Source organism: Drepanopeziza brunnea, assembly GCF_022702325.1.
Source record: "Drepanopeziza brunnea f. sp. 'multigermtubi' strain 214-2 chromosome Unknown ctg8, whole genome shotgun sequence".
Lineage (NCBI taxonomy): Eukaryota > Fungi > Ascomycota > Leotiomycetes > Helotiales > Drepanopezizaceae > Drepanopeziza > Drepanopeziza brunnea.
In genome coordinates, this window is record NW_027094071.1 from 841,296 (window position 1) to 864,044 (window position 22,749).

The window sequence follows — 22,749 nt, forward strand, 5'->3', positions numbered from 1 at the left end:
AAAATTGGAATGTTTCGAATACAGATACAGATACAGATACAGATACAGATACAAAAGAAACCATCCCTGTTTGTACATACCTACCTACATACCTACCTAACAACCTGGTTAGTGACTAGACGAGACGAAAGACTAGACGAAAGACGAGATGAGATCCAGATTTGGCACGACACGATAAGATAGCTTGGAAATACCTACTAGTCGACTTAGTCTATCTATCCATCTATGTATCTACTCTACAAGTTTTACCGAGAAAAAAAAAGAATGCGGTCCGTCCAGTCCAGGTTTGGTTTGTTTTGTTTTAGTACAGGCTTCACCGAGTCAATTCATCAATCAATCAGTGGATGCAACGACGACAACAGCAACGCCCTCCCCCTCCCCTATCGCCCTCCCAGATCATATAATTTCATCTTACAGAGAGAGGGATAGCGGGATTACGCGCTTCGAGAATGGCATTACCTTTCCCTTCCCTAGTACGCACCACAGCCTTTCCGTCTTCCTCTTCCTCCTCCTCTTCTTCATCCAAGTATTCCCCATCCTCCTCGTCTTCCAGGTCCGGCTCGCCGACAATAGCCCTCCACACGCGCTGCCACATCCCCTTCTTCTCGACCATGGCCAAGATCATCACCGCAGGCAGATGCCACACGCTCGCCCAGAACAAGCCCCTGGCACTCCCCTTGTGTCCCTCCAGCTTCCAGAACCTGACTGCCTCTCGCAGGAGGTAGATGTTGACGGGCGCGCTGGCAACGGCAAAGCTCCACTCCGTGACGTTGAAGTAGCACAGCCCGACGCAGATTGGGAAGAAGAGGAGAGAGTAGCGGAGCGCGACGCGGCCGTTGCGGGCAGGGCTCACCCAGCAGAGCATCCGGTAGCCGGCGTTCTTGTATTCCTCCCGGATGGACCACGAGAGCGACATGAAATGCGGGAATTGCCACGCCACCAGTAGCCCTGCGAGTAACCAGCCGCCGATGTTGTGCTCGCCCAGCAGAAGCTCTCTCCAGTCCCCGTGCGTCGCGGATTGTCCTGCGGCTGCGGCCCAGCCCATGAGTGGTGGGATCCCGCCGACGACTGCGCCGACCCAGGTGTTTATCACGCTGACTCGTTTCAGGGGCGTGTAGGCTCCAGCGTAGAGGGCAATGTTCAGTGCTCCGAGGAAGGAAACTGTCGGGTTGACCCCGAAGTAGAGGGCTGTTGTTCCGCCAATTCCTGCTAGTATGGCGAACAAGGCTGCTCCTCGTGTAGATATCAGACCTCGTACCAAGGGGCGGTTCCTCGTGCGGGACATCATGGCGTCCCATTTGGGCTCGTACAGCATATTGAAGGCATTTGCAGATGCGGCGCACAGCGTTGTGCCAGTCGTGAGGAAGAGCAAGGTCAGAGGAGAGAGAGATGGCGTATCGGTCGCTGACGGGAGTAATAGCTCGGGGACTGGATATAGAGAGTAGGATGCGCAAGCTGTGAGGACGACCAGCACCGAGAGGCGGGGTTTCGAGAGGGAGAGGAGGACGGGGATCAGCCGTCGTATGGAGTTCGAGGGGGCGTTGGCGGCGGATGTAGAGAGATTGGAGGACGAGTTCTCCGGCAGAACGAGATCTGCTTCTTTTGCTGCCCGTCGCGCAGCCTGTCGTCGTCGGTGAGGGAGATCTTGTTTTGATGTCGGAGTGGCGCGGATAGATGTAGATGAGAACTTCGCAACTTCGTGCTCCCCAACGATGGAACTCGAGTCCGGTATTGCAGTCGTCCCGGCTCCCCTATTCGAAACCGACCGCACTCGACTCAATATCGCGTTCGCAGAGAAATACCCAGCCCTCAATCGTGGATTCGGAGTCGAAGGAGTCGATCCGGCTGCTGCCAGCGCAGCTTTAACGTTAGATTTCTGCGAGAAGTTCCTCGTCACCGTCCGGCGCGCCGGCCTTGCTGTCGACAGTAGACATGACAGACACACGGTGCTGAGACTATTGGATCCAAGGGCGTTCGTTGTGGGAGACCGTATAATCATAGCTTGTCGTTGAAGTTGTGTTCGGGTAATGCGCAAATTTAGGTGTGAAGCCTCGGAGCTAGGGAGACGCCGCCGGCCGCATCGAGGAAACTTCCATTGGAACTTGGGTACGTAGGATTACTAGATTTCTTTCCAGAGGATCAATCCAAAATAAGCCCAAATATGTATGATAAAGCATGTATCACTATCGATCTCTAGCCCCCATACAAGTGGTTTGTTTTTCGGATTATTTGCACACGTGACTGACATATCAAGACCTCGGCGGGCGTGATTACTATGTTGATGTAATAGAATTGTAAAGCTTGCTGGCTCGGGCAACCTCTCGTCCGTAACACTTCAAACCCAGCATTTCGCATCGGATTTACTACACTTGATGCTTTTTCAGGCCACGGTAGACGTTGGTTTGTTCAAGTGAGCATTCCGATCGCTAAGCGTCGCCTATTTTTGACGGTGTTGACTTTGGCTTCCATTCATTCGATGGAGGCCCAGACGGAAGAGAAGCTTCTGATCCAAATCCGTACATATTGCTTTCATGTCCATTTGATTTTCGGTCTGTTGAAACGCCGACTCGTCGGTCAAAAACTGGCTGGTCGTCTTGTTACTCATCCAGCAGCCTCCTTTCCTGCAGCTTAGCCGATATGTTTAGTTGGAGCCGAGGGTCTTCGTAGTCTCGGGGCGGCGACGGACTTTTGCCTTGCTGTGCGTGCGTATGCGAGTTAACAGAGTTGGTACATTAGTTGAGGCCAGAATGATCTCTCCACTCCTCTCCCAGCGATTTATAATGTACAATAAATAAAACTTGATTCACAGCATCGTCCTGCATCTTAAAGTCATATAATATGAACCTTCCATACTGTGTCAGTTCATAAACATTCTATCAAACTGCTTGATATAGACGAGGCCATGTCCTCCGAAAAGGACTTCGAAGCAGCAGCTCTTTCATAACATTCCACATCACCTACACCTCACCATGACATCGAGGGTACAGAAACACAGGCAGGAGGAAGTCATTTTGAAAATGCGTTCCCTTTGGCGAAAATGGATTAGGATGCTCGGCTTCATCATGTGGATATATTCATCTACGCCTATACCCGCTTTACTGCTAATTAAAACCAGCACGGTAGCAACACCCGCATACACAGCCATACCCTTGATAATGTCACAGTTTCACGTTGAACGAGAGATAGCCATCTTTCCGCTGTCAATGTACACATTCGGTTTCGTCCTTGGCCCTCTGATAGCAGCACCCATTTCAGAACTATACGGGAGGAGGATAGTTTACTGGACAACAATGCCTCTCTTGGTGATATTCATAGCTATTTCTCCCTCACGGATTACCATGATTCTGCAAGCGATCACCTTTGGTTAGGGTCTAAGCTGCCCGTCAAGCAGTTTGGCAAGCAACTGTGTGAGAATTATCCGGAGAAGAAAGACAAGTTCCTAGTGGTGGACCGATCGAAATTCCTATCATCTGAAAGACTAGAGATTGGCAGATGGATAATGTCAAGGTCCTCACATCTGCTTCGCAAAGATGCCATCAGCGGCCCACAGCCAATCTCAAATGCCTTGCAAACATCCCGCTCGAGAATGCTTTAGCTGGCACACTATCCTATCAAGACCTGTAGTACCAAGCAGGAGGATAATTCCAATCCATACCAAATGTGTAACCTTCCTTTGTACGATCTCTCGGTAGCTAATTAAGGCTTGATGTAACCCCTACCCAGCCCTCCGGTTGCCCTCGGTGCAGAATCGACCATCGGCCGGCATCCAGCCTTAATACCCCGAACCAGCTGCTCAATAATCGAGAACTTGCGCCGTGGCAGATGGTAAAGCATATTTACGAGTGGGTAGTAAGTACCACGGTCGCCCGTCATGCGCAAGAATACCTTACTCAACTTCTCCATACCGACCACCAACGCCAGAAGCGCATCGAGCTTCTCCTGCCGCTGAACCTGAACCGCCCGCGGAGCCCCCCTCTCCGTCGTCGCACCCAGCCCCCAGCTGACACCAACAAGCTCAATCGTGACCTCCTCCACGCCGACGAGGCTACCTTCCAACAACCGGCCGAGAGCCAGCAGCGTCTCCTGCACCCCACGCTCGACGCATTCGCGGCCGGCGCCGCCCTCGCGGCCAACAATCTTGAGCCAGCCCTCGGGGAGGTACAGATGCAAGTCGATCTTCCTGATACGGCCGACGTCGACAGCCGGCACGAGCGCCACGAAGAGCTCCAGGCCGTGCAAGTTGGCCTCCGTGGGGGAGCCGTAGGCGCCGCACCCGAACGCGAAGGTGTTGCCTGCGAAAAAGACCGCGCGCGCCTCCACGTTCAGCTGCCGGTCGACGCGCATGATCGCGAGCTCGGTCGTGTGTGGGTGGGGGAATCTGCTGGGCTTGGTGGACGGACTGCGGGGCGAGGTTGCGAAGAGGGGGTACTCGCTGATGACGAAGAGGCTGTAGACTATTTCGCGGACGTTCTCGTCGAGGTCCTTGAATCGGAAGCCATTGCCTGCGTGGTTGATTTGGATTTGCGGGCGGAGGTGTGAGGCGACGGTTGGGGCTAAGGTGGGATCGAGAGAGGGAGCGATGGTTGAGGTTGCGGCGGGGGTGTTATTGGATTCGTTGCTGTTGTTGTTATTTTTGTTTTTGTCGTCGTGGCTGAAGAGGCGGGAGTGCTCTGCCTCAGCATCACCCATTAGGTAGTCGACACGGGGGGAGACAGATGATTTGCGCTTACGCTTACGGAGCGGCTTGAAGGTTGTGCCGGCAGGCTCGCTGGACGAGAAGAATGGAGAGACCGCGCCGACGGCAGTGATTCCGTCTTGCTCGTGGGAATCAAGCAGATCGCACTCGGAGAAAGTTTCCTGGTGAGCAACGAAGAACGTCCTTCCGTTGTGGACGTAGCTGTCCTGCCATTCTCCGAGACCAGGAGGTGCAGGGTTTTGAGGGTCGATGTCCATCGCGGAGGTATCCATGGTGGCGGACGATGCGGAGGTGTTGGTTGAGGTTTGGTGGGATGAGAGTTGTGGCCCCCGACGCGCCTCTTATTTTTTCGCAGTCGAGCGCATGGTATCAGCACGAGCGAGCTAACAAGACACGCTATCGTGGTATTGTAACTCTTTAAGTGAATTCAGATCGGGCTTGCCGAGTCCTCGAGTACAAAGGTCAAGACGAAGCATGAAAGACTGTTTACATGCTATCCTTTGAAGCGAGATTAGCGCGCTTTCACACTTCATAGATGAAATCCAGACGGTTGGGTAGAAACAATTCAGATTAGGCATAGCAATCAAGTCGCAGTCGCAGGTCCCCCCAAAGCATGCCTCAGAAGGTCTAGAGTGTATTTAACAAGAAAAATGCTCGAGCGGCTCCAATCTCAAAGCGTGCACAGCAAAATCACCGCAATTCCAGCAAAGAAACCCAGGCTGGTTTCAAAAGCCCTATAAGCGCCACCAGTAAATGGCAAAGGCAGGGTAGTTGCTTCAGCCACGGTTCCGCTGTCTCTTGAAGTCATTCCTCCGGGAATGAAATGAGGCAGCGATTCTGTTGTGACCACAGGCCCGGTGCTGGGCAACACCCAATTACACGTAACTCCGGCAGCGCAGGTAGTTGGCCCATTACTACCTGTCCACTTTGTTATCTGGCCACTACATGCACAGCTAGTTGGACAGGTGGTGGCGGTCTGCGTGCCGCCGGGAAGCACACACGAGCAGCTGTCTCCAGCAGAACAAGGGAGTGGTCCACCTCTCCCGGTCCACTTTGAGGTGGTTAGCAGAGGCAGAAATGGTTTTCTACGGCACTTACAGTGGATTTCTGCCCAGTACAGGTTTTCTCGAGGGGGCAGGAGGTGAGCGTAATCAGCTCGGTCACGGTCTTGGTGCCACCCGGAAGGACACACGAGCATGTCGTATGTGCAGAACATGGCAGAGGCCCTTCGGATCCAGTCCACTACACACTTGTCAGCGATAGAAAATATAAGATGGATGTTAACGTACAGTAGAGGTCTGTCCTGTACATGTTGCTTTGTGAGGACACGATGTCAGAGTTGAAATGGTCGTGACTATAACAATAATCACATCTTGAATCGTGACCGATCCCGAAAAAAATGGAACGTTGACCGCGGCGGTCACGGTCGGGTTCAATGCGGCAATCATTTCAGACGAGGCAGAGAATAACTGAGAGTTGGTGATCATTGCTTCCGATTCTGTCGTAGTTCCAGAGAATGTTCGAGTACTTTCACTGCCGACTGCATCTCCTGAGGTACTGGACGCCGATTCGACACCAGATGTAGTAGATCCAGACAATGTTGGGAAGGTCATAGTCGTTACATCCAGCCCGGTGAAAGAGACACTGGAGAACGTTGCAAGAGGCGAGGTATTAATTGTCGAGTCCAAGAATGTTGAAGTTTGGTATCCGAAAGATATCGAGGACGAGGTCAAAAGGCTTAAGCTAGAGGTTTCGGCGCTGTTAGCGTTAAGGCTTGCATTTTGGGAGCTTGAAGTTTGGACACTGAAAGTTTGCGAAATGGGGAATGAAAAGCTCGCAGATCGAGAGCTAGATTTAAAGCTTGTAGTTTGGGAGCTGGAAGATTGGGAGCCAGTTTGAGAACTCGTAGTTTGAGAACTCGTAGTTTGAGAACTCATAGTTTGAGAACTCGTAGTTTGAGAACTCGTAGTTTGAGAACTCGTAGTTTGAGAACTCGTAGTTTGAGAACTCGTAGTTTGAGAACTCGTAGTTTGAGAAATCGTAGTTTGAGAGCTCGTAGTTTGAGAGCTGGAAGACTGAGAGCCAGATTGAAAACTTGTAGCTTGGGAGCCAGATAGTAAAAGGCTTGCGGATAGAGAGAGAACAGTCTGAGAATCTGCAACCTGAGAGCTCCTTACCCCAGAGCTAACAGCTGGCAGCCCGGGGGTGTAAGAACTCGAGGTCTCGGAACCGAGACTCTGGAAGCCAAGACTTTGGAGGCTGGCGACTTTAGAGCTAAAAGTCTGGAAAATGGCAGTCTGAGGACTGGGAAATTCTGGAATAGGCAGCTGAGAGCTGTTGTACATGAGCTGGAAGTCAATCACCTCAACAAGGAAAGATAATAGAGAAATCAAGCAGGGGTATAGCCAGTTGTACAGAATCGTAGACGAAAAAAATCTAAAACTAACCTGGTGGTAGCTGATACTGTCCTGGACAAAGTGTCACTCGACTGAGAATTGGGCAGTATCACCGTCACACTTGGAGGTATCTGCCCTCCGGGACCTTGGGATAGTGGTGTACCGGAAGGTATAAGCGGGGTGGTAGCTATCGAAAATAAATCTGTCGGAACTGGAGGGCCAACTGGCGGAGTGGAGCTCGCCAGTGTGGTAGAGGTTGAAGACGAGGACACCGGGCAATTATTCGTTACCACTATAGCATTCGAGATCATAGTAACGGCCCCTGTTAGCCCGATAGCCCGCCCAAGAAGTACAGCATTGCCATTGAATGTTACCGAAGCAGATGCAAGTATGGTTCCGGCAAATGAGGTTCTTCTATCGATGGTTGCTGAAGTTCCGACCGTCCAGTACACGTTGCAGGGTGTTCCGCCCCCGATGAAGACCACAGCAGCATCCGGTGCTGTTGTCAAGGTTGATGCAATTTGGAAGTACCATGCATCGTTTGGCGAACCAGTCCCATTGAGCGTCAACGTTCCTGTCAACTGGGCACTACTGGTGAATCTAAACACCCCAGGAGACAAAACCAGACCTCCAAGCTCCATCCCTGGTATCAGACTGGGACCGAAGCCATTGATCGCGGTATAAGCGGCTCCGGCATCTGAGAAGGCTGTGAGAGTTTCATCGCCAATAACGATTCGGCCAGTGACCACCAACGAGGTTTGCCCTGTGATGCTGATTCCTCCTGTTCCAAGATCACCGACGATTGTCGTGTTACCGGTGTTGGTGACGGTCGATTTACCTAGAATACCATAAGATTGGGCCGCTCCCAGGTTCACCTGGATGTGTCAGCTTCTGTAGCTCGTTCGCTTCTGATGGGAGTATCAAACTTGTGCGGAGCTGAGAGCAGATAATCCCAAGACGCACAGAATACCAATGAATCGCATGATGGAGGACAATATGTTGAAGGAGAAATCCAGACGCGGCCTCTCGTACTTATCGCGACCAAGGCTGGTGATGAGGAATGGAATATGCAGCAGTACGCGGGTACATGCCATTCCCGGCTCTGCATCAGGATTTCGAGGAACAATAGACCAAGTTGATGGGCCAGTTCTTGGTTGGCGGGATAGCATCTTCGCTTAGATACTATATGAGACATAGCGAAAATACAAAGCCAAAGCCAAGAATGGATTGACATTCTCGACGACAACAATTGTTTGTGTCTGTATTAGCGTCCTGCGAAAGCTTAAAGATAAGTTATGGACAGCTCTCCATGTGATATATCCTCCTGAAGCGATTCTTCATTGAATTTAAATAGGAAGCCGGCTTCAAGAAGATGGACAGAAAATATAAAAGGCATGGAGCCGCGGATAGTATGAAAACGTGACCCTTACGCGCTCTGCATACCTTGTTAACGTCTGAGACATTGATATCGCTTTCCTCGAAACCTAATGAAATACTCTGTACGTGTCGGTGGGGATAACTGTATAGAGCGATTCGGCCCTGCAGTTATCGACTGATTCAGGGTTGGGGAAATGCGCTTGAAAGAGAAGGAAGCTGAAGAGCAGGTCGCTGAAGAGAGAGAAACCTTGCATAAAAGATCATGAAAATGAGGAAATGTAAAAAGCATTGAGTAGGTTCATCAACGAATAGAATCCAACAGACAGAAATAGAAAGAAAAAAAAAACTAATAAGAAAATCCGAGAGAGATCCTTTGATGGTCGTGCAATGGTAAAAGAAAGCCGGATAAAGTGAGAGGTCGTTGTTTTAAAGCTCTAGCGCTAAGTATTTAATTCGTGGCTTTGCATCACTTAAATCTTCCTACGAGACATGGAGTTTTCTTATCATGACAGAAATGGAAAAAGAAAAAATAATGAAGACGAAAAAGAAGGGGAAAAAAAGACCACGAGGATGGACATCTCCCTTCTTTTCCAGCATCGGCTGGACCACATTGTCCCTTTCTTTCGAGGCAGTTGACCGACGCGGACACCAGCCACAGCTACCGTGGGACACACGTGACTGTCCCACAACAAGGCTTAGAAAAAAACGCGTCTCCCAGCAACCTCGTCGACTTTCCAGTCCAGGCCAATCCTACCAGCACAATCTCTCTCCACCTCCGCCACAATGCTCAGTCGAACTGGCTTTGTTGGTTCCCGATGGAGGAGCGCACCAGTTCTATCTACTGGTTCATTAACCCGCCATAACAATTCTTCGCTGCACTTTGGCCGACGGCGACAAGCTCCGGGATACCACAACCAATATGGACAACCTCGTGGCATTTATGGTCAGCCAACGCAAGGGGGGTACAAAGAATATTTCCAAGACCAAAGAGGTGTAAGGAGAAGAAAATGGGCGCAGAGGTCTGGGTTAATAGCGACGTTCATGGCCGCGTCGATGGGGCTCATATGTAAGTGCTTTAGCAAATCCGAGAGTCAGCTCTCTGTCTCAAATCGCATATCGCATTGATAATATCTTTAATAGTATATAATTCTGCTGTTAAGAAGGGGTGTCAATGCTCAAATACATACTAATTCGTTCACATAGGGGTCACGTTTCAAGAAGAAATCCCGGTCGTAGGAGGCAAGCAATTCAACATCATTCCTCACGAGTGGATGCTACGACATGAAGCAGAATGGGACATACACGTAAAGCATATCCATGCTATCGTGAATAAGATAGCTCCACAAGAACCTGGAATCCTTTGGCCTGAAGACCATCCTACATCGATGGTGGTGAGAAAAATCTGGATCAGATTGCTAGAAGCCAGCGGATACGACCCGAGCTTGTGGAAACTACATATCGTCAATGCGCCTTGTAAGTGTGGTTCACCCCATAATATATAGCGTTCAGGTGTGCTGACAGCATAGCCATTGCTGCTTGCGTGGCCAGCTTGGACAGGCAAGTAGTGGTGTACAGCGGATCCCTCCATGCAGCATACGATGAAGCTGGCATGGCAATGATGCTAAGCGGTGCAATCGCACGAGTGACTATGAATTCACTTGCTGTAGACGCCAGCCATTTCTACTTTGAAAAGGCCGCCGTACTTCCAGTTGTTCAGCTCATCGTCACCTCTTTCTTCCTCAAGCGCCTCTGGTTCGTGGCTCTACCTTACTCGTACCTGTATTTCGCTGTCATGAAGAGACGATTGAGCCTCGATGTCATGGCAAAAGACTTCAACGATTGCACCTACATCTCGCTGGAGGCGATGTGTCGAGCTGGGTACGACCTAACGGACGCACTGAACTTTGCTGTGAACAATTATTATACTAGTAGGGATCTTTTAGCCGAACTCGAAGAAGAAGCAGAGAGAGGGACGGTGGACCAAGGCGTAAGATGCATTGCTCTCTTATTTACCACTGTTTGCTGACACCTATTTAGTATGTGGATGCAATACGGGAGTCGAATTATCTGGTAAGTGGGCTGAAACATCTCTGCTGGATGTCGTTAACGAGACCTAGGACCAACTCAGGGTCATGAAGATGCATCATATGATTCCGGAGATCACAAAGAAAGTTGGGTCTGACAGGATGGAGAGGCAAGAGCCGAAACTCTTGCCGACGGAGGTCTACGAGCATCCGGGAGACATTCAACCTACTGTGTCGTGGGATTAAGAGGGTCTAGACAGCACCTAAGATGGTTTTTCTTGTATATTCTCCATGTACGGTACATCTTGTATTCGGGATTCCGCCTCTACATTCCCCCCCACCAAGGCTTAGGCCAGCTAGTCAGATACGATATACCGATAATGACTCGAAATGAGAGAACCTTTCCTTCCATCCCTTACGATGTTAACTTCAAAATCCTGCTCTGAGCCCTCCTATTGCTATTTTCCACAGAAACACCCGAATTTCCCCATTCTCACAACCATCGCCCCCGTCTCACTCAATGCCCCAGCCACTGGGCCTCTCAAGAAATCACGATTCTAAGAGCTCTTCAATCCGAATTGCTTCCTCGCCGGTTACCCCCAGAGTGGATTTTATCGGATTTTATCGGTATCCGAAGTGGAGAAGTTTCACTGATGCTGCAAAGGCCAAGTCGACATGGAAGTAAAGCGTTCCCACATCTTCGGCTCCTGCAGTTGCAACTCCAATCTGCAGCGCAGTTGCGAGCTCTTTGGTGTACAACTGCATCAGTTTCCGCAGTTGTTGATGACACTGCAAACCCCGTCTGCATCGCAATGGCAAAGTTGCCATCAGCGAACAATATTGCTGAATGCTCAGACAGTCAAACTGGGAAGCAAACAGACACAGCTTGGAGATCGGATCAGAGATCATCTTCCTCTCGCCCACACACTACGCATTCTCCAAGACAGGATCTGCTGGCAGCCCTCTGCTGCGGCGTTCCTCCCCCCTCATGCATAAGGTGGCGGCTCAGCAGCATACGGCGGTAAAGTCGCCAGTTGCTCAAATGCCTCCCGGCGGACGGTCTGCAGCTCCAGCCTCTTCCGGCCCAGCACCGTCTTCAGCTCATCCGACGACCTCTTCACGTCGTCCCTCCGCCTATCACTCGCCCCGATCTCCCTATGCAATTCCGCCTGTGCATTCTGCAGCTGCAGCATCGAGCTCCGAATCCTCTCCTGCATATCCATGTCGGAGAAGATGTTGTCATACACCGCGCTGCTCAAGAAATCCATCTGCGCAATCGTCATGGGCCCGACACGTCCCATCGCCGGCTGGATCCGCTGAGCCTGCGAGACAAGCAGCTCCACCTGCGCGACGTGGCGCTGGCACCGGCTCAGGGCACTATTCTCCGCCAGCTCGGCAAACGAGCTACTGCCCACGCCCCAGACGTCCATGGTCGCGTCGCTCTCGACCTCCTGCAAATCGCGGAACGCGCGCTTCAGCGACGCGTTGGCCTCCAGCAGGAGGTCCCGGGTCTGCTTCTCCCGGCTGAGCACCAAGCCCACCTCGTTATACCGGGCCTCCGCCTCCAGCACGGCCCGCTCCCGCTCGTCCTCCTCGGGGATCTCGGGCGTCGGCCCACCAAAGAGCGAGTGGTACAGCGCGTCCAGCTCCCGCGCCGCTTGCTCGTGCGCCTCCACCGCGCGCCGGAACTCCTCGCTCGTCCCCTCCGCCTCGGCCATTCGGGCCCGCAGGTGGTCCCGGCCCTGGCGCGTCTTCAGCTGCGTCGCGACGGCGTCCAGCCACTCCTTCTCCTCCCGAGACGCCTCCTCTTGGAACTTCTCCCGCCGGCCGCTGATCCGGCTTGCCAGGCGCCGCATGTGCGAGTCCCGGAACTTCCGATGCTCCGCGTACTCCTTGTCAACGTGCTTAGCCAGCAAGGCCAGGCGCCTCTCGGCGTCGGCGATGGCGCTCTCTAGGTCGCGGATGTAGTCCTGCGTTTGTTGGTAGGCCGACACGGCGTACTCGGTCTCGGAGATGAGAGTTAGCAGGTGTGTGTTCTGCGCCGAGGCGGCCTGCAGGCGTTGTTGCATCGTGGACATGATGGTGGTGGTGGCAATGGTAGTAGGACTATCTTAGGGACCGCTTCGTAACTCTCTTCCTTCCGCGATATCGAGTCTCTGACGTTCTATGTCCGGGGGAGGGGAGGATGAGGCGTTCTAGATATGTACCTACCTATGTTTCTCGACCTGCATCTGGCCGCACGCGGCGGCATTGGCACCGTGGCTGGGGTCGGGCTGTGCATACGGAGCGATACGGCGGATATCGCATCACTTTCTCGAAAATGCTGAACATTCTCATTATTCATAGCGTCTCCCGAAATTGAATCATGCATAAGCAGTATAAATAACGACTCACAAGTATACGAATCGATGTATGGATCCAGGCCTCGCGATATCTACGTATACGGAGTATACCCCGCATGAACATTTATCGACATCACGAATACCCCACTTCGAATCCCTTATCCGAGACGCATTTTCGCGCAAGCCATTAGCAATAATTTGTACCCGAATGGAGTAAAGCGAGCTTAGCACAGATACCTACCCAGAAGATCTTTCCGGAGTATTTCGAACTTCCAAACTTCAAAATTCGAAAATGCCGTTTCAGTTACCTGCTAAGTAGGTATTGGCGTTTTTCGGCTGCAGCTGAAGTCAATATTGACTTGTTTTTATCCAATGCAGATAAATCAATCAGCGAATAAATACTACCCCGCCTTCCCCCGCTTCTTCCTCAAGTACCTACATGTCAAGAGTGTAATTTTGCAAGGGCTATTACCAGGGGCTGGACCAATACCTTGAAGGCAGGTAGAGGGTTATTTGAGCGATCCTCTGACCTTCTTTGATAAAAAAAAGGTAATTAGACCGTCTAAAATCAATATTAATTACAAATCAAGAATAGTTCACCTTTTTGATCGTCCCCGAGCTCAAGACCGTCCTATAGCCGTCCCCGTCCAGATTTTCAAAACACGTTTATTAAGGAATTCGTTTCAAATATTTAAGATAATCTAATGCTCGTTTTTAATCATATACGATTAAAATACAAAACCGTTTTTCTAATACTATCGTTTGAATAATAATTTAATACAATCGATGCTAAGATATTTCTCAATTTCGCTGCTACGGTTTATATATCAACGCTCTAAAGACTTCATAATCAGAATCGATCGATCTATCAAATGTGAACTTACTACCGTGCAGCTCTTTCGCTTACCAAGGGCTGGGGGAGGTGAGGGTAAGAAAGAGGAAAGGGGCAAGTTAAAGGAAAAGGGAGCTGAAAAGCATATTTTACTATTCGTTTGCTTACTAATTTAAGTCCCTCGAGACGGTTTAAAATTCGGGGACGGCTTTAGGACGATCATAAGACGATCTTGAAATGGTCCCAAAAAGCTCGGAGACGGTCTTTTCATAAAAAGACCGACTTTTATAAACGACGATCCAATCGATTAAACGGTTTTGTTTTAATGATATTCTTTTAAGGAAAAAACGAGCTCTTAGAGAAGTCGATTTAATCGATTAAAATGATTTTGTTTTAGTTACGATTTAAATAATTTAAATCGTTTGTTTTCAGATTCTATTCAATCTCATGTATCTGCCTCAGGTGATCTATCAACTATGCTAACCTCTTAGGACTATCGTTTAAAGAAACCGTCATTGGATTGTCAGCTGACGATTTAAATAACCCTCTACCTGCCTTTAAGGTAAGCTTATAGGACTTAAGCCTTGGAAAGTATCTTTAGGCAAGTATTTAGTCTGTGCGATTGAGTTGACAAGGCTTTGAGCCATTCAGAAACCACCGCTCTACGATTCATAGGGCTAAACTGGGTCCAACTATATTCAGGGGGGTAGTAGCGCATTAGATTGCAATTACCAAATATGAAATTGTACTTAGTAGTCCCTCAATACGATGAGTCTCTGAACAGTAATGGCCCTGGAGATGTGATGTGTTGATGCTTTTTATTAGCTTGGTACTTTTCTTCTTTTTTATTCTCTTTTTTTTTTCTTTTTTGGAAAAGCTGCCGCTGGCGGGTAATTATATCTTGAGCAGATGTTAAAGCTCGTCAGCAAAAATTTATCCAGATTCAACTCTGCTCCGTAATGTATAGATAGGCTGGTTTGCAAAACTCCGTGGTCGCAAATAAGACTTAAGCGGATCTCGGATGAAAGCGGGCGAGGTGAGGGAAACATATATATGCCTGGTTGAAGGATTGAGCGAGAGCAGTGTGAATATTGCAGGGGCAAGGAAGAAGGTCACTGATCGCTTTCGGCAAAGCATCCATCCCCTCGTGATGGGCGATGTTGATCATAATTTGCCCGGCCGTTGCTCAAGCCTCTTCGTCTTATTCCGATCACACGATATGGGATGATGACACCTCCATGGTGTTTCGGCTTAGGCTCCACCCTTCGCCCGTGCACCCTCTCCGTAAGCGCATTCCAAGCCGTACTCTGTAAATCGAAGCCTAACAAGTACCCATACCTATATATCAACGCCTCCGCATCGCCAACATCAATGTAGCCTCACATTCTTAATCCCGATTATGCTCGTTATATTGACCTGCCTTCTTCCATTGCTGGTTTTAGCCCCCCCTACTCTCGCGGGCTCTTATCAATGGCAGGACCAGCGGCCACTCATCGACATTGGCACAGGCGAGAGTTGGCAGAAGTATGTACGCTCTCCCCCGAGTGCGGTTGTACGACCAAGCCGCGTGCTCGGGACTCTCACACGGGGGAATGTCACCAATGCCGAGGGTCTTCTCACGGGCAAGGGATCGACGATCCTGACCAGGACACTGCCGAAGAGCGCGTCGATGGCGGCAGACGCGTCTGACGTTCCACCAGCCGTCGTTGTTGACTGGGGCCAGAACATGGCTGGCTTTGTGTCCATCAAGTTTGGAGGGTCGTTCAATACCACCCCAGGGCTTCCAGGTATTAGACTGGCATTCTCGGAAACGCTGCAGTTCCTCAGCAATCGAAGCGACTTTTCGCGATCGGATAATGTGGGTTTGATATGAATGTCAATATGTAAAATGGGAGGACGCATTTCTGATAGAAAGTATCGTAGGGACAAACCATAACTCCTGGAAGCGATCAAGTAAGGACCTCTCGAGGAAGTCGGCTCGGCTCGGCTCGGCTCGAGTAACGATACTAACATTCACGTGACAATAATTTGGCACGTGATGGCTAACACGTGACAGATCGCGGTTCGTCCGACACCATATACCTGGACGGACAAATATGGCTGCGAGTTTGGCGACCAAGTCTGTGCCGACGGCCTCCATGGATTCAGATATATGAAAATCTATCTGGATGCTCTTCCGGCTGATGCACCCTACACCTCCTCCTATGGCCAGGTCAACATCGATTCCATGAGCCTGGAGTTCACGGGCTTCCTGGGCACCCCGAATACCTTCACCGGCTGGTTTGAGAGCTCCGACGATCAGCTCAATCAGTGGTGGTACGACGGGGTATATACCAACGACCTGTGTATCGACACGTTCCGAGAAAACGATACCGATCCTCGAGGTGCAGGCAGCCCGACGCTCATGGGGAAGCTGGTTCTTCACGATGGCGCGAATCGAGATCGAGATCCTTATGTTGGAGACCTCGCCGTTGCCTCGAGAACCTCTTACCTGAGTCACAGCGTTGCGGCAGCCACCAGAAACGTGCTTGCTGATATTGCGGATCATCAGCGGGCGGATGGGTGGCTTCCTCCGGCGAGCATCCAAAGCTACACGTTGCCACTATACGATTACCCCTTGTGGTGGGTTGCCTGTAGTTACGATCTCTTCATGTATACGGGCGACACGGCATACGTGACCAAGTACTATCCCAACCTCGTCAAGGTGCTGGACACCTTCTACCCATCAACAACTGACCCAGCAACCGGACTGCTGAGAAAAGGCCTTGGTGGAACGGGTGGCTATGGTGATTACGCCTTCCTCCCTCGCTCCGGTCCAGTCACCTACTACAACGCACTCTACGTGATGGCGCTCGATAACGCCGCATCTATGGCCAGATACCTCGGCCACGAAGCAGACGTCTCCCGCTGGTCAGCACGAGCTCGCAAAGTCTCCCAAGCGCTGGACGGGAACTTCGACCCCAAAGCCGGCGCCTTCTACGACGGTACCTGTGGAAAGGCATTCTGCCAGACCCACGCTCAGGATGGCAACAGTCTGAGCATCGTCAGCGGCGTAGCGAACTCTACGCGAGCGGAATCCATCCTCGCTTACCTCTCCGCCAACCACGAGCGTCCGTACGGCAACTCCTTCTACGATAATGATCTCCTCGGGCCTTTCTCTCAGCGCGTCTATGCTTTCATCTCGTACTTTGAGATCGAAGCCCGGTTCAGGACGGGGCTAGCCGCCTCTGCTCTGGAAGAGATCAGACGGCTGTACGGGTGGATGTCGACCCACGACCCGAAGATCACGATGTGGGAAGGCATCGGCCCGAAGGGCGAGCCTTACGAGGATGGCTTCACGTCCATGGCGCACGGCTGGGGAACAGGCGTCGTCCCAGCCTTGACGAACTACGTCCTTGGCGTCATGCCCTCCGGCCCTGGCTTCTCAACCTGGGCCGTGAAGCCCATCCCAGGCGACGTCAGGTGGGCAAAGGGCCTTGTGCCGACGCCCAAGGGTCCGATCAAAGTCTCCTGGAACCATAACGATGCGGGACTGTTCTATCTGCAAGTGACTGGGCCGGCGGGTACGAGAGGAGTGGTGAGCGTGCCGAGGGGGGACAAGACGAATTCGGTGTACTTTGACTCGCAAGCTGTGCAGGGCGACACGGACAATGGCTATGTGAATGTGGCAGTCGAGGGGGGAGCGACGCATAATTTCAGCGTTGGGTTCAAGCTTTGATGAATAAATCGATTATTATTAATATTATTATTATTTACCTTTCCCTGGTTCCGCTTGCTTCCCGAACATGCAGCGCAGATAGCTTGATGGAAACCCCTCCAGGTGAGTGTTCTTTTGGATAATCAGAGGGAGGAAAAGCAGTCGGTCTCTGCGGTCGAAAAAGCCGGGCGATACACACACACACATACCTAGTCCAAGAAAGGGGGCTGTATACCTCTCCAGAGCCAACTCGGATTTCCAACATCTTTCGCCCATCTTCGTGGACTTGTTTCTACTTTTTGCGTCTGGCTATGAAGTCAAGTTCAGAATGGACGAGCCTGAAGGTCTGAGGTGAAGCTTGAATGCTATTACTTCGTCTGCATAGCGTAATATATCAGGTACGAGAAATTCGACTCACTTCTTCCGTCACTCAGCTTTCGCTACCGCCAATTCGTCTAAAGACAGGTAAAAATTAAAAATTAAATCACTCCGTGGTGGTGTCACACCATCTAAGCGTAGATGTAACAAAACGGCCCATCAATAGTCGAGACCAAATCTCCAATGGTCGACTGCTCACCCAAGAACCCCATATCGATAACCGAGTCCAAGTTTCCTGCAGCAGACGGCGGCGCTATTATCTCAACGTCAGCACGCACGCAACGCACTCACTTACTCTCCCTCGCTTGCAGGATTCTAAGCGAGAGTCGGGGGGCAATGCAACCTACAATCTTTAATGGTCATGGTATCAGCGATCTCCAGCGTCCGGACGGTCTGGTTCAAGCCCTGCCAGATGGTCCACACGCGATCCACCTGCGCATGATGGAAATGGAACACGGGATCCTGGGCGCTGCCCCACAGGTCATCCTGTACGCCTCCCGTCGTCGTATGCCCGTTGTTATGCAGAGCGGTGCCGGCCTCGATCTGGTTCGTGAAGGACTGCAGGTCGTCCTGCGACAGGGCCAGCGTGACGTTGTCGTAGGAAAGGCTGGCCGGCAGGACGCCATCGCGGAAGTCGCGCGTGAGACAGCGCGGGTTGTAGGCGAAGCCGTCCTGGACGGGGGCGCCGAAGGGCCCGAGGTTGATGGTGAAGTTGGCGAAGGGCCCGGAGGTCAGGCAGCCGCCGCCCGTGCCGGACGTCGCGGTGGAGTTGATGACGGTCGGCGTGGGGATCAGCACGTAGCTGCTGTGGGCGACGGCTTTGCCGTTGCCCGAGATGGACGTCTCGCTGCCATCGAAGAGCGGGTGGGCGGCGTGCGTGCTCGTTGACGACCAGTCCCAGTAGGGCTGGTACCCGGTGTAGCCGCACTCCTCGCGCAGGGCCTTCTCGTACAGCCAGGTGTACTGCCTGTGCCAGGCGTAGAAGACGGAGGTCCAGTGGATGGTCGTGGTCTGGTTGATGTGCAGGGCAGCGAAGTCGTCGAAGCGGCTGCGGACTCCTTGGACGGCGGACACGGGGGTGATGGCACTGCTGTTCTGCATGCACTTGATGGCCGCAATGTAGCTCAGCTTCTCGGCAGACGAGATGGCAGACCTGGAACCAATCAGTCAGTCGGTCAGTCAACCAGCCATTCAATTTTGCGTTGCCGTCAGCGTCCAATCTGTCTCTGGCCCGTGGTAGAAGGGTCACTTGCCATTCCTTGCGGACGACCACGTTCTGGGATGTGCACGTCGCCGAGGCATCGGCCAACCTCGCCTCGAGGATCGCCATGATGTTGGCGCTGGACTCGGCTACCAAGGCATCCAGCGTGCGGTTCCTCGACGCATAAGCGCCGCTACCCACGAGGCTTAAGGCCACAGCCAAGAAGAGAATGGCGGCTCTCATGACCGAGCTAGTTTCAGGGAAATCGGACTCGGAAGTGCAAACGAACGGACTGGAACAGTCTAAGATCAGCCGGGGTGGGGGGGGGGAGGGGGGGACGAGAGACTGATAATGATGAACTTTGGTCTGAGAAAGAATGAGCGGCTTCTCCTGGGATTTTCTGGAAGTGCCCATCTGCAGCTTGCTATTTGTACTCTTTCTCTATGCGTTGAAGTAATCAATACTTCACAACGCATCACCCTTGCAGAGCTGTGTGGGTATGTTTGTATGTATGTCATCGATAGATATCCCATCTCGGTGATTCCGCACTGCACCGTACCGTACCCTATTATCGAATTGAATATACCTACCTTTTTTGCGTTTACCACCAGCTCGGAGCCTCTGACTACGGCGGTACAGCGGTTATGTATTCCGACCCACGACGGAAACTAGCTTAATCGAGAAAAACCTCTACGGTCCTCCGCGTCGTGTGGCTGGACGCGACAATACAATACGTACTCTGTAGAAAAGGATTCTCATTTTGATATGTAATCAGTTTCCATCAGCTTCGATTACAGCCCGATAACCCTCCGGCGTACTCTCAACTAGCGCTTAAAATTCGAATTCGCCGACCTTTTCCCACGCATCCTTAGCTTATGCGAAGGACCGTAGAGGCATTACTCCATTGAGCTAGTTTCCGTAGTGGATCGGAATATATAACCGCTGTACCTCCGTAAAGCAGGGCGGATAGATGGGTACATACATACATACATGGACTATCGATCTTCCTGCTGATCCTGATTTTGACCCTGACCTGGTTCGGCAGTGTCCGTAGATCGGAAAGATAAGTCACTATATGCCTTTTTACATTTTTGTTTTGCTCTATTATAACGGGACTATGGGGTAGTACATACACTAATCTCCACTTCCCTGCCCTTGTTTACTTTCTTTGCCGAGTGATATGAGTGTCTTCCCCGCGTCGGCTTCGCTTAGGATGGTATAAGGCGGGGAAGCGGTACGTGGGAAGTAGAAAGTGGGAAGTGGGAAGTGGGAAGATGGCCTAATGACATGGATGATCATGATGAGAAAATGGTAAGTTGGTACATAAGTGCGCCGAAGCCGACGGGATGAAAAAGTTTGCCTTTTTCGTTCATTCCTTCCGCTCCTGGAAGTGGGAGGGGAGGTTGTCCGTCGTGTCTAGAAAAATATAAAGAAGGAAGGAAGAAAGGAAGATGAAGGAGAGGAGAGAGAAAAGCTACGGAAAATAAAATCATGCTAATACCGTACGTGTATTACGGCACATTTTATCCTGCTTTCCAACCGGCCCTCTTAAGAAGGAGAGAGGTCTGTACGTAGTTGGAAGTCCGTAAAACAAAACAGAAACAAAAAACAACAAAACAAGCATCGCGACGCCAAGCCTGGAGTAGGAGTATTTTCATTCATAATTAAGATATCGGTGACTCGCTATGAATATTCTACCGTCCGTAGGCCTTCAAGTTTTATAGAACTGTACATGTTCGTTATGATTCCTCGAGGACGAGAGAGGACTTTCATTAGTCTGATGCCCCTGAGATAAGAATTCCCTTATTCAGGCGCTGGAGAAAACCCGCTCGCCTACTTTAAGCGAAACCATAAGATTATTTTATAATGTATCATCCTAAGCTCGGATGCGGCAAGGAAGGAATGAATTGAAATGGCTTCTTCACTTTGGCTGATCAGATAAGAAAAAAATACCAGACATGTCCCCATTTCCGTACGATCGGGGTCGCGAATCCCTCCTCCGGCATCGATGGTGTTATTGACGTTGTTGAAGTAAGCTTCTAGCCTGTTGTCTCCTTCCGTCCACGCAGAAAGAGAGGCATAGGGTCTCCGTGATTTTCAAGATATAGTACATAGGTAAACTTTACCGAGCTCGTTCTCCCATTTCCATATCATATCGTGCCAATTGCTGCAGTTAGAGATCCCACCTCCAGACGAGATATGGGCACTTCTAGGAGGAGGCCAATCAATTTTCGTACAGAGGGGTCGTTACGTACATATATGTCACGCGTACCCGTTGTGTGTATGTTCGCTTCTGGCATCTGCATAAAGTCTCGGAAATCCCCCTCATCTCATTTCGAAAAGTAGCAAAGATCCTCACTGGAGCATCTTCACGGTGCCTAGCTGCTTGACGAGGTTAGCAACATCAGCACCGTACCTCTATCATATACAGCGTATGATCTGGCTTTCCGAATCTTATGTGAGAATGTGCGACAGGTTGCCCGGGTACCGTGATCACCTAGGTGAGGTTTTGGCATTCCGAGCTTCGGCACGCGAGACGATCAATCCATTTCTCAGGGTCGAGGCTAATTCGATCAGGATGCACACAGAATGCGATCTTCTTCGTAACGTCTAGACGAACGAACGAATAACAGGGAAGAAGTCGTAAAAATAGCCTATCAGCGAAGCGAAGTCTCAAACTGCCCGAATTTCACGTAAAAGTGAGATGGAGTGCGGTATCACTCGACTTTAGAATGAAAAACTGAGGTTCAGAGACAGAATAAGCGCTAAGTTAGAGCGTGCAGCCTACTTCGAAAGAAGAACGGATCAACCGGCGGGTAAGACGACGGGAAAAGGTATAAAAGGACGCTGTTTGTTCGTCCCTTTTTTTTCTTCAGTTCCCTCATCATCCATCTTCTTATCTCAATCGCAAAACTCCCAAAACTTTACCTTCCGCCAAGATGAAACTAACCACCACCGTCCTCGTCAGTTTGACCTCGCTCTTCAGTCTAGCTTCGGCGAGCTGCTACGGCAGCGGCGATGGTTGGCCCAACAAGGAGCAGGCACGCGGCTTCGTCTACGACGCCTGTCACAAGAACGGCGGTATGTTCACCGGTTTCTACCAGGCACACCAGCTCAAGTCAATGTGTCCTCAATCCGGGAAGCTAGGATTGCTGTTCATCGTCGAGAACCTCAACCGAGAGTCTGGTTTCGATCTGGGAGACGGCGATTGCGAAAAAGAATTGAACAGGTTGATCTTTGAGTGTGATCTTGGTGGTGATTCTGTAGTTGCAGGCTGGCACTTCCGGTAAGCGACTCGATATATAAATATTCGATACTGTAGTTTCGGGGCCGTTGCTGATGTTTAAGTAGTGCTGACCCTGGCGCATGCTAAGGGTTCCCAGATGGGGTGCCTCTACCGCTAGCACCAGTACTGTTGAGCAGGGAGTTCAGAGGATGTTGGGTGCAAGAAGAGGGAAGCTGGATTGGTGTGCCAGGGCAGAGGACGCAAGATGGAAGGGAATGGTGGCAGTGAGAGTACTCCAAAATCGGAATTTCAGATGCGAACAACTACGCTTCTTTTTTCTCTCGGGCTCTTGGTTTGAAAAACATAACAAGTTTCCTCTTTCTGTGTTCTAGCGGTGCCGGATCGTGATATAAGCAAAGGGCTTGAATCAAGACTTATTATTACGATCTACGCTATGTTTCCCCTGGAGAAAATAAGAGTCAGAAGTGAGCCGATGTGAATATCCTTTTTCTTCTTCGAACGCGGTTATAATGATCATCGTCTTCCACGCGAGTCCTCCAATTTTAAGGTATAAGACGAC

The 22,749-nt window shown here is 50.9% G+C and overlaps 9 protein-coding genes across 11 annotated transcripts; 3 read left to right on the top strand and 6 right to left on the bottom strand.

The window, feature by feature from the left end:
• Positions 1 to 406: 406 nt before the first annotated feature.
• Positions 407 to 1,999, bottom strand: L3040_005181 (uncharacterized protein; the record flags this gene model as incomplete). The annotated part of the gene is made up of 1 exon (XM_007296983.2): positions 407 to 1,999. The coding sequence occupies one exon, from the start codon at positions 1,997 to 1,999 to the stop codon at positions 407 to 409; it is 1,593 nt and encodes a 530-aa protein (XP_007297045.2).
• A 1,697-nt stretch (positions 2,000 to 3,696) lies between these two features.
• Positions 3,697 to 4,968, bottom strand: L3040_005182 (uncharacterized protein; the record flags this gene model as incomplete). The annotated part of the gene is made up of 1 exon (XM_007296984.2): positions 3,697 to 4,968. One exon carries the CDS (start codon positions 4,966 to 4,968, stop codon positions 3,697 to 3,699), a length of 1,272 nt encoding a protein of 423 aa, XP_007297046.2.
• A 681-nt stretch (positions 4,969 to 5,649) lies between these two features.
• Positions 5,650 to 6,007, bottom strand: L3040_005183 (uncharacterized protein; the record flags this gene model as incomplete). The annotated part of the gene is made up of 3 exons (XM_066157261.1): positions 5,650 to 5,747; positions 5,795 to 5,938; positions 5,986 to 6,007. The coding sequence occupies 3 exons, from the start codon at positions 6,005 to 6,007 to the stop codon at positions 5,650 to 5,652; spliced, it is 264 nt and encodes an 87-aa protein (XP_066011575.1).
• A 543-nt stretch (positions 6,008 to 6,550) lies between these two features.
• Positions 6,551 to 8,261, bottom strand: L3040_005184 (uncharacterized protein; the record flags this gene model as incomplete). The annotated part of the gene is made up of 4 exons (XM_066157262.1): positions 6,551 to 6,763; positions 6,874 to 7,030; positions 7,144 to 7,967; positions 8,019 to 8,261. 4 exons carry the CDS (start codon positions 8,259 to 8,261, stop codon positions 6,551 to 6,553), a joined length of 1,437 nt encoding a protein of 478 aa, XP_066011576.1.
• Positions 8,262 to 9,252: 991 nt separating this feature from the next.
• On the top strand, positions 9,253 to 10,739 carry L3040_005185 (uncharacterized protein; the record flags this gene model as incomplete). The annotated part of the gene is made up of 6 exons (XM_066157263.1): positions 9,253 to 9,412; positions 9,503 to 9,535; positions 9,673 to 9,942; positions 9,996 to 10,456; positions 10,507 to 10,539; positions 10,587 to 10,739. 6 exons carry the CDS (start codon positions 9,253 to 9,255, stop codon positions 10,737 to 10,739), a joined length of 1,110 nt encoding a protein of 369 aa, XP_066011577.1.
• Positions 10,740 to 11,479: 740 nt separating this feature from the next.
• Positions 11,480 to 12,571, bottom strand: L3040_005186 (uncharacterized protein; the record flags this gene model as incomplete). Of its 3 annotated transcripts, none has more annotated exons than XM_007296987.2 (1): positions 11,480 to 12,571. In XM_007296987.2, the coding sequence occupies one exon, from the start codon at positions 12,569 to 12,571 to the stop codon at positions 11,480 to 11,482; it is 1,092 nt and encodes a 363-aa protein (XP_007297049.2). The 3 variants fall into 3 exon arrangements, with proteins under 3 accessions (XP_007297049.2, XP_066011578.1, XP_066011579.1); XM_066157264.1 differs by having other exon boundaries at positions 11,480 to 12,211; XM_066157265.1 differs by having other exon boundaries at positions 11,480 to 11,923.
• Positions 12,572 to 15,066: 2,495 nt separating this feature from the next.
• On the top strand, positions 15,067 to 17,385 carry L3040_005187 (uncharacterized protein; the record flags this gene model as incomplete). The annotated part of the gene is made up of 3 exons (XM_066157266.1): positions 15,067 to 15,525; positions 15,591 to 15,620; positions 15,724 to 17,385. The coding sequence occupies 3 exons, from the start codon at positions 15,067 to 15,069 to the stop codon at positions 17,383 to 17,385; spliced, it is 2,151 nt and encodes a 716-aa protein (XP_066011580.1).
• Positions 17,386 to 17,873: 488 nt separating this feature from the next.
• L3040_005188 (uncharacterized protein) lies at positions 17,874 to 19,186 on the bottom strand (the record flags this gene model as incomplete). Its single annotated transcript, XM_066157267.1, has 3 exons — positions 17,874 to 17,995; positions 18,090 to 18,895; positions 18,996 to 19,186. 3 exons carry the CDS (start codon positions 19,184 to 19,186, stop codon positions 17,874 to 17,876), a joined length of 1,119 nt encoding a protein of 372 aa, XP_066011581.1.
• A 2,696-nt stretch (positions 19,187 to 21,882) lies between these two features.
• Positions 21,883 to 22,316, top strand: L3040_005189 (uncharacterized protein; the record flags this gene model as incomplete). Its single annotated transcript, XM_066157268.1, has 3 exons — positions 21,883 to 22,024; positions 22,091 to 22,229; positions 22,295 to 22,316. 3 exons carry the CDS (start codon positions 21,883 to 21,885, stop codon positions 22,314 to 22,316), a joined length of 303 nt encoding a protein of 100 aa, XP_066011582.1.
• Between the last annotated feature and the right edge of the window lie 433 nt (positions 22,317 to 22,749).